The following is a 10,658-nucleotide window of genomic DNA, read 5'->3' as shown; positions in this document are numbered from 1 at the left end:
TTCAGGCCATGGATTGATTAGATTTAATGATTAGGACTCTGAATCTCCCACCCTTCTTGCATTCCTGAACTAGAGTGTCCTCAACACAGAGCAAACAGACAATGGACCCTACATTCAGACAAATCCCAGAGCCAGAAAAACACATGATCCAGGCGAGTGTCTCAATCAGATCTCAATTCTGTTTGGATGCCTATTAGCACTAGTTCAAGTAAAATATTCCCTCTAAGACATGTCTCCACATGAGTACAAAAACAGGCATTAATGAAAAGAAAAATAGAAATGCATACACATTAATGTCCACTTTAATAATAATAAAAAACAAAAGGAACAGTCCAATGAAGAGCGGAAACCCAACAGAACTGAAGGAGGACGCTCTAATGCCAGGCTTGCTGCTTCCATGTCAGCTGACGATGCTACACAGGCAGCAACAGGAATCACCGGAGTGGTAAGAAACAAAGGAAACAAAACTAGCCAGGACAAGGGGAGGGGGGGGGGAAGGAGGCGGCTGCAGAGTGGCTAGGAGATGGAGAGATAGGAAGGAAGAAATGAAGGGAGGGATAAGCAAGAGGAGGTCCCAGTGGTGAAGGAGGGGTTGCAGCGGGGTGGTGGTCCAGTTTGGCGTGAGCGTTCTGCCTCAGTGGCGTCTCTGTGGTGTTTGGCAGTGAGGCTTGGTGCTGCGATGGGACAAAGGGGAGGGGGCCTGTAGCTGGGGTTGCCTGGCTCCAGCGGTCCTTGGTCTTACCCTTTTGTTTTCTTTCCCCCATCAGCGCATGTGTGCGTGCGTGTGTTTATTTTGACGTCCCCTCCCCCCCTGCCGGCGTGTGATGACAGATTAGCTAAACCCACCTCACGAGAGAGATGGGAGGGAACTGTGGAAGCAAACACACGCGGGCCGACACACACACACATGCACGCAAACACAGGAGCGCCAATGCGTGCAGAGTAGATACATGCACAGGCAGATATAGACACGCTGGAATGTGCTGTGCTCGCACACACACACACACACACACACACACTCACACATAAACACACAGCGGCATGAAGCGAACCCAATCTGTGGGGTATACGGATATGAGCAGCAGTATCTGAGTTTGACTTGTCATGTCTGTGCGTGGATATGATTGCTCATGCGTGTGCAGCTTGTGTGAGTTTGAAGAATGTTTATTCCATAATGTCGGCCTGGTCCCTTCTCTCAAGCCAGTCCACCAGGCGCCAGCGACGGCCTCCACGCCTGAGCGTGACCCCCATCCCCGGCGAGGGGTCAGGTCATAGTTCCGGTAAGGCCACAGCAAGGGGGTCACCCGGCGCGAGGGTGTCACATAAGTCTGTCTCCGCTGTCGCCTTGACAACCATTGCTACGATGAGCCGAAAGCCTTGGTCAGGAGTGGGGGCTAGAGGCTGGGGCGTTGGCGGGTGGTGTCGTAGGAGCGCACTACCTGGGATTGGGACACCACGCCGTGCTCCTCCTGAGAGAAGGCATAGCCATCTGCAGAGAGAGAGGAGGAACATTTAAACACCTGTATGATGTACTGCAGTGCAGTACAAGAACAATTCAGTTGTTTGAGTGCAAAGTCAATTCAATATTGAGGCTGTGCTTTTATATCTGCCTCCAAAATTACCAGAAAATTGAATCCAGTTTCACAAAAGGTGTTATTTATTACAGGCTTGTAATATTGGATTGCCTTAGTTTATACAGAGGTTTCGTTTTTTATGGTCACTCAGCGAATGTGTTAATACTGGGAATCAATGTGTTGTTTCTGGCCTCCATAAGATAGGAACATGGAACAGCACTGTTTTTTCTCTCCATTTATTCTCTGCACAGTTTGCCAGATTTTGAAATGACACCCAAGTACATAAGCAAACAAACACATTTCTTCTTTTCTTTCATTTCCATCCTTAGTTTTAATATTACTAATTAATTACTGCTTATATTTTCAGTTCAGTTTCAAGGCCTGTATCGAAGCAGGGAGTGTGTTTGGAAAGGACACTCACGTGACACAGTCTGCTGCACCGAGTTTGAGCGTCCTACGCTTGAAGGTGTTTTCCTAAAGACTCTTGTCAGCAGATGGGCCCGTTCGTTTAGACTGCAGAGAGAAAAGATAAATCAGTCACTCCACAGTAACAGCACATAACCACTCGATCATTGGTTATTAAAGAGAGAATCTCCACTACTTACACTACTACACAACACTATTACTACTTACTACATATTTCTCAGTGCTTTTGTCACTTTATTTGCTGTCAGCCATGAGAAGTGGCAGGTTTAACTGCTTTATGAGACATGTCAAAATCTAATGTCTTAACTACCCACTGATTTAAGGCAGCAGAATAATAAAAGACAGTCCTTCAACCTTCAGCTGTCCTTGAGCAAACGTGCAAAAGCCAAAAGTGAATTTGTCCTTCACGGATCAACCGAGAAACACAGATCAGTGAGCTAACAGGAAGTTGGTAGGAGGTGGATTTGATGCTGACTGCGTCTGACATCCAATTTAACCGAACAGTAAGTCATAAACTGGCTGCAGGGTAACAGGACATCCATAGTAAACTATTCCTCCTCTCCCCCCCCCACCCCTTACCAAGAAGAAGACTGAATCCTCTGTTCTGAGACCACACGCCGTCACGGCTCCTCTCCTCCCGTGACCAAAAATAACTGAGCCCTTTCCAGATATTGCACACACATGCACGCACACACAAACACACTTATTTACTCTGATGCTTCTATCACCATCAATACAGCCATTAATGTCATTAGATACAGGCGGTGGATGTAAATGCAAGGAAACTAGTGTCACTGATTGCATCATAAAGTCACTTTTTGCCAATGTTTTTTGAAAGAACATTTATCTTCCAATGGGGCATTAAATTCACACAAGAGGGGTTTCCCTGGAACTTATGATGATCAACGGAGTAGTTATGGACGAGAGCCAGCCTTCCCAAGGTGAAAATTTGGATCAGGCGGTTAGAAAATTCTTAATACTGTATGTGACTGTTGGGAACCTTCACTGGAGTGTTTGTCAAAAATATAAAAAAGGGAGGTGCCCTGAAGCTCAAGAAGTCTGTGGCCAAAAGAAATGATGTCTGTTCGATAGATGACAGTGCTGAGGGAATGATAAAAGTGTAAAGGGTGGCTGGGCAAATAAATGAAAGGCTTGTGCATCAGTATGACTCAAGTTGTCCTTTTCTCCTTCTGTAACGTTTCTTTCTGGCTTCATTCTGATTCAAAAAGTCCCAAGGTTTTGCTTCGTTTGAACTCTTCCCTCGAGACACTCCTGTACTCTACCTTTCCCATGCCTACCCAAGGACCTCTCCAGGAACTACAAACACAGATGTGCTCTTTTCCATTTTCACTTCTCTTATTCTAAATGGAGAGGGCCCCAGGATCCCGTCCTGCTTTCCTGGGTTTAAAGCAGGGTCAGTCCAGGACGAGGCCCTGGGTGGGGGTCAGGAGCAGCAATGTGGTTACCCACCCTTCCTGAAAACATACCTCAGAGTTCTCCAGCTCTTTTCAAAAACCAAACTGCTCTGAGAAAGCAGCTTGTCTTGGTGACTCACTCACATCTGACTCTTTATTAGAGTGAGTCAAAATAGCAGAATATTATACTCTCTTTGTAATCCTAACTAGCAAACATTAGTGGAAAAAAAAACACCCTGTAAGCCCTGCATTCAAACATTTGCATAAGCAAATCTTACAAGTAAAAGTAAGATCTATTATCATAAAATATCTAGTGCTGGGCAACGATTACAGTCTTTTAATAGCGAATAATTGCATGATTTTCTGTTATGCACAAAACTGAATGAATTCTAAAGTAGTGTATTGCGCACTTTTAATTTAAATGTATTGCTATAAACACAAAAGTGCAATAACATATGGTTTGCAAACACTTTAAACAAATAAGGTGCTTTTTACCAGCAAGATTCTCTTTACACAGTAGCAATAAAATATTTCTTGTGAATCTCAACTTAAACATTAATGTAATCAAATCAAATATAAAACCAAAGCTATTTGCCACTGCCAGTCACCTTCTGAGAAACAGGTTAACATGGGCTATATGAATCGGTTTCCTTGTTTTTTTTCTGAACAGGTATCAGCAGAAATATTTTCTTTGATCAGGGAGCAGCATAAACAGTCTATGTTCAGTAGCAAGTGTCCCTATTTGAGTGAGGACGGTGAAGTGGTCGCCTCACGCACGTGCCTGCCGCTGCCGAAGTTGAATTGTATTGTAATTGTATAATTGAATTTTTTTGTACACGACGTGCAGCACAAATCATTGGAAGAGAGACTGATCCTCACTGTTTGTGAGTTTCCAGAATCTATTACTGTTTACTAAATAAGATATCAACAGGAGGGAATTTGAATGGCAGCGCATCCCCGCAAAACTAGATAAAGGCCTATCAGGTAAGGTTATGTAGCCTATAATTTTAACTTAAGTTAAATAGGCTACAGCTGTACAGCGCACACAAGCCGCTTGCCATGGTTACTATCCATAGAGCGCCTACCGTTTACCAGCAGAGAGTTTGTTTCCCTTTCTGATCACCGGAGCAAAGAGCAACCCCGCGGGCTTGCTTTTGTTTATCTACTTCTCCCACATGCTGCATCCAATCCAACTTTATTTCTAAAGCACATTTAAAAACAACCAAGTTGACCAAAGTGCTGTACATCGACATGAATCAATAAATAGACAAAAACACAACACCAAACAAAACAGCTCTAATCCGGGATGAAAAGCCAAGGAGTAAAAATTAGTTATACGTCACGATTTAAAAACCGGAAGGCTGGGGGTCAGTCTGACATGAAGAGGCAATTCATTCCACAGTCTCGGGGCTGCGACTGAGAAAGCATTCAGCATATTCTGCTGAAGCCTCCCTCCACTGCTTGTTTAGGTGGGTGATTTGCAGGCTGATCAACATCCCACCCCTCCTGTGACCCATGGTTTGACCGTATGTGTATTCAGAGCCAGTGAGCAACAGACTTTCAAAATAATAAAAACTGCGTTAACGTGCGATAAAATAATTGTCAGCGTTAATTAATGCGTTAACATGACACACCCAGCCCTACAAATATAATTTCACCAATATATACTTATATCAAATGTAAAAGCTCTCATCATGCAGAATAGACTCCATCAAAGGTAAAATTCTTATATATATTATATCATATTGACATTAATGAGGTGGGGCCTGAAATCTGAGCCTGAAAAGTAACTGAAGCAGTCAAATAAATGTGACATGTTGTGAAGTTGAAGTATAAAGCAGCATAAAAAGGAATCAGTCAAGTAAAGTACAAGTACCTTAAAATTATACTTGAATACAGCACTTGAGTAAATGTTGTCATGATCCTGTCTGTGTGTCTTGTTTGGGAGTCTGAGTTTAGTTCCATGTCCTTAGTTCATGTTATGGTAATCATTCCTGGTCCTTGTTTGTATTATTGTGATTTGGTCTCCTGTGTACTCTGTGTTCTAGTTCTGTGTTCTCGTTTAGGTTCTGGTTCTTTGTAACTTGTGTGTGTTTCTGTCTTCTTGGTTATTCACTCTGCCCCATGTCTGCTTGTCTAGTGTTCTCTCTGTTTCCCCCTGCTGTCTCTCTGCCTGCCTGCTTGTCTCTCTGTCTCTGCCTCGTTAGCCCTGATCCCGCTCACCTGTGTTGCTCCCGCCCCGCTCGTTAGTCCCTGTGTATATGTATGCCTGCTTGTCTCTCCAGTCTTTGTCATGTCCTTGCGTCTATGTTGAGTGTTCTGCGTGGTGCTCTGTTCCCTGGATTTCTGGTTTGTTCGCCCATTTTGGATTACTCTGTTTTTGTTTTGGATTTGCCTTCTTCTGGATTACCTTTGTTTGGACCCTTGCTCCGAGCTTCCACGTAAGCCTGTTTAGTTATTTGAATAAACTTTATTTTGAACTGCATCCTCCTCTCGCCTCGCCATTGTCTGCATTTGGGTCCTCACCTCAGTCTGCACTCAGCACCCCGATCCGTGACAACTGTACTTTGTTACTTTCCACCACTGCTGGCAAATGGTCAATGCTCAAGTACATACTGAACCTATAACTTCAAGTTTCCCCCCCCAAAAACTAAACAATGGTTCTAACACAGTTCTAGTGACACCACACACAGCTAAACAACAGCTAGAGAACGACGAATCCAGAAGACACACCAGGTCTGTACAGCAGTTCAAATTGATCCACCTATGAAGCAATCCAGAGATGGAGGAAAGGGGGGAAAAAAATGAACAAAGGAGAGAAATAAAAATGATACTGAGGACCAAGGGCAACGAGTGATTAAAAGATAAACAGGGGCACACAGGTCAGTTGAGGTCACAGTTCACACAGTGGGATAGTGCAAACCCAGAGACTACCTCTGTGACAGCTCTGGTGCTACGGGACCTCAGCCATGGCTTTGGCCCTGCGAGTGGTGCCACCAGGGAGAGAGAAGTTACCATTTATTTTCACACATACAGAACCACACTCCATGGACACTTTATTAGGTACAGCTATACAATCTAATGCAACAGCTCTGCCACATATTCTTCCTTTATGAAGCTTATTATTGCTAGTTTGGTCTTGGTTAGTGGTGGTGTTGTAGTGGACTATACTATATTGAAATATGTTTCAAATATTACCCCTTGTTTGTAAATGGGGGTGGGAAACCCCCCACCCCCAATATAATGTAGCCTAGTTAAACACTGGAAACTATAACCTTAAATTGTTATCTTTGTATAGCAAGAATGCATGGCTGAGCTGTTGTATTGGATTGTATTAAATCTTACAGGTGTACCTAATTAAGTGGCCGCTGAGAATATAACCTGTGTATAGTTTTATACAGAATCAACAAATATACGTATAGTGATAATGTAAATATTAATTGATTATACTTGAAAATTGTATGCAGTGATGCTATTTAAAAAAAAAAAAAAAAAAAAACCTCAATGGGATAAACTGATTGTTGACACAAATAAAACTGAATATAAATGCAGGTGAGACCCCATGATGCTTTGCAGCATACTGTATATACCTCCGGCCGCTGGCATCCCTAAGTACAGCTGCCCCTGGGTCGACGGCACGAGCCTCCAACTCCTGCACCTCCTCTAGGAGAGACTTCCTCACAGTACGACGTGTGCTGCAAAGCAGAAATAAGCTCATCAGACCCATGACGGATAGTTTTAGGAGTGTTTAACTTTGCAGACACATGTGATTCATAATATAAAGCGTGCGTAAGTGTTGACACAGACTCAATATGGGTTATGTAAACGCTTTGGTTAAGTTACATAGTCTCTGTATGGATTTCCCAAGTATTTATATTAACTGCGTTCTACTTACGCGGTCCAAGCAAAGTCTTTGAGTAAACACGCAGTAGGCACCAGGACCAGGCCCAGCCAGAAGTACCAGCACTGCATCACCTTGCCAGCCTGCAATGACAACACACAGGCTCCATTTATTCCGCTCGTATATATTAATTCCAATCGAGTATTAAGTCATTTTTCTCTGCAATGAGCACAGGGAAACAAATGTGGAGAGAAATGTGACACAAAGCACATTGAACGCCATTCACAGCCTAAAATTAAATTTGAGTTGAGCCAGAGTTGCAAGCCAAACATATTTAACAGCTTTCTCGCACCCCATATCTTCACCACAAACTGGATTTAACACAGTGTTCCCACAGCTGAAATACAACACTTCTATCATGCTAAAAGATAAAAATGCTAACCACAGACCCCCTACCTGCCTCTGCAGTCCAGCTGCAGGCAGCCTCGCTGACCTTTGGCCCTCATCCTTAGCGTCTCCAGGGATTAATCATGCATCTAACCACTCTCCCAATTTGTCTGTCTCCTTGCCTATTACTCCTACATATCTCTTTCTCTCGTGGCTCCTTCCAATCTTACTCTTTCACAACTTCATTTCATTATTAGTCAGTGTATCTTCTGTTGCTTGTCCTCGCCTGTTACTGGAAATCCCTCCATTCTCCCTATATTACCCAATATCTCCCCTTTGCTTATCTGCAAGAGCCCTGTGGTGTTTCACAATCCTAAGTCTTTGTCTCTAGGCGTGAGCGTTTAAGTCAATAGTCACAAACACTTTATGCGCAGTAACATCCTCAACTTCCACCACTATGTTCAGCCACATCATGTGTTTCCTGTGTTTGGATCTAGACATATAGAGACAATCTGGTTGACAGAGAGAGAGAGGCAACAGGGAAGATTAATCAGAAAACCATTAGGAAATATCCTCTGCAGCAGCTGGAATCACAACCTAGTCACAGACAATCCGACTCACACACCCTATGTCTTTCTGTCTGTCACAAACAGCACTGGACACACATTAAATCACATGGTCGTTATACACTCAAGAATGGCATGCTAAAGGATTTTCTCTGCTTTGCTATATCCATAGAAACAGACTGTTGGACTCCACCACTTTACAGTCACACAAATCACACGTAGCTAGACGCACATAGCACATTCATTCTCATAAGTTACACACACAGTTATTCTGAGCAGAAATACACAGCTCTTTTCCATCCTGTCCCCCATGGACAGATGGAAATATAGATAGTGGGAGCAGGGGAAATAAGAGGTAATAGGGTAGTTAGGGGGGACGATGGAGGGTTGAGGGGTGGTGGTTGAGTGTCTCTGACCATTCCCCAGTTAGACTGAGCAGCTGCAGAGATATCTGACCGCATTCCTGATTTCTGACACAAATTGAATTAATGGGCTGAGGGGCGTTTAGACGGCCCTATTTCCTCCCCCTCCCAAGACTCTTTACCCACTCAGTGGGGCACCTTACCTCACCCGGCCTGATCGCCAAACCCTAAAATGAGTCTCTCAACCAAGGGGTCCCCATGTACACTCTCCTCCTCACCCCCACTGGACTCTCATCACCACCAGCAGCAGCAGCCCACCCTCTTGAGTCAACACCTCCGCAGAGGACAGTAAAAAAACGGGGCTCGGGTGACACGCAGCAGGTGCAGGAAGCCTGGTGAGAGGGGCTGGTGGTGCATAAATCTTCCCCGGGGCTCCAACAGTGCCGACGTGGAACACCCAAGAGTTGAGTCTAATAGGCGCCATGCATTTGCAAACAAGAACAAGCGAGGGGCAAGTGATTGAGGTTGCAGAAAAGAGATGTAGAGGGAAGGGCTATTTTAACCCCCTACACCCCGTTACTGAAATGAGTGACATGTTTATAGAGAGAAACTTGCCTGGCCCAGCATGTCAGGGGCGATGGGGATGGTGGGCCAGATGGCGGAGTAGACAGCAAAGAAGACCATCCAGAGCACCATGCTTCCCCAAACCGCCAGGTGGGAAAACTACAACAGAGAGAAAGGGAGCGACAGGAAGAAAAATCAGAGCAAGGGAGAGAGTGCAGAGATGATGGAGATTAAGAGATGGAAAAGATAGGCAGCACGAGGTTGAATAGTTTACATACAACTCATCCGAATATACACAACCTTTCCCTCCCTCCTTCCCCTGTCTTCGTCCCACTCTCTGTGATCTGCTGTAAGGGGACACTGTGTGAATTCCAGTTGGACCCTGCTTCATTACAGTCAGGCTGTTGTGTGGACAGCTGAACGGACAAAAGTGTCAGCGCCATTCTGTCCATCCTGCCAATCTCTCGCTCGTTCCAACCGTAGAGAGGAGCCAAATCACGTCGCCGTCATGGCCCAAGCTACTGTCGTCTCTCTCTCGTTTTAACCAAATAATCAGTCACATTTGTAGTTTTGTGGAATTATTCTATGTTCAGATATTTCCTTTTTTAATTTTAAGACATACATTTTGTTAACTGTTTTACTGTGTTTTACTGAGGGCAAAGTTAATGCACAGCTGTTGCCTGCACACACTGCAGTTTTTGCACCGTATAACATCTGGCATATATCTAGTATCTGCTTTATTTTGATAGTAGTGTGAGAGGGGTGTTACAAGAGCTAACTTTGTGTTGTCCTGGTTAGTGTTATCACTGCTAGTATCTGCCATTTCTCCTTGATATTCCAGGCTTAGCATTTGCTAGCTAGAGCTGACAGATGCTGTGGCGTGTAGTGACTACATTTTGGAACCAGGAGGACGAGTGCAACACACAAATTTACCTTTAAAAATTTTTATTTTACTGGTTTCCAGCAAGTGTTTTTTTTTTTTTTTATTAATAGCGGCAATGTCAACATATAAACTACGATGGCATTGTGGTGCTCGCATCCCTGTTCATTAACAATATCCTTTAAAAGCCCTGGATTGGCTTGAGATGGTAAGGGTTAATTTATCAACATTTTGCAATTGAATAAGTCTGAAATATTGAACAGGAGCAATGGAAAAAAGTTGCAGCCACACGGGAACTGGTTGGAAGGAGAGGTGCGACTGTAGTTTAAGAAACCTCAAACTTCCACCACAAGCTCAACATAAGCCATGTTTTCCCCTGCCCTTCCTTGCTATGAAGCATTTAAACCAGGATATGTGCCCCACTCTTTATACACAGTTGAGTAAAATACAGCACATGTGGTGTGCCATATTAGAGTGTGTTACTGTTCCTACCCTGGTCCAAGCGGTGGTCTCCATTCCAGCTTTCAGACATACTGTAACTACCACATACTACACACACACACACACACACACACACACACACACACACACACACACACACACACACACACACACACACACACACACACACACACACACACAC

General features: G+C 44.1%; 1 protein-coding gene across 4 annotated transcripts in view; it reads right to left on the bottom strand.

Annotated features, from left to right (window-relative positions):
* Positions 1 to 10,658, bottom strand: part of atp8a2 (ATPase phospholipid transporting 8A2) — a 53,929-nt gene continuing 43,271 nt past the window's right edge. For all 4 annotated transcript variants that reach the window (XM_046067057.1, XM_046067065.1, XM_046067048.1 and 1 more), the window contains exons 35-36: positions 1,996 to 2,087; positions 1 to 1,489 (exon numbers count right to left, since the gene is read on the bottom strand). In XM_046067057.1, the coding sequence (XP_045923013.1) occupies positions 1,395 to 1,489; positions 1,996 to 2,087 (187 nt within the window). In that variant the 3' untranslated portion in view covers positions 1 to 1,394. The remainder of the gene's footprint in view (positions 1,490 to 1,995; positions 2,088 to 10,658) is intronic.

This window comes from Micropterus dolomieu, linkage group LG01 (assembly GCF_021292245.1).
Source record: "Micropterus dolomieu isolate WLL.071019.BEF.003 ecotype Adirondacks linkage group LG01, ASM2129224v1, whole genome shotgun sequence".
Taxonomy (NCBI): domain Eukaryota; kingdom Metazoa; phylum Chordata; class Actinopteri; order Centrarchiformes; family Centrarchidae; genus Micropterus; species Micropterus dolomieu.
Note: the sequence above shows the minus strand (reverse complement) of the source record. Positions and strands in the feature narration are given on the sequence as shown.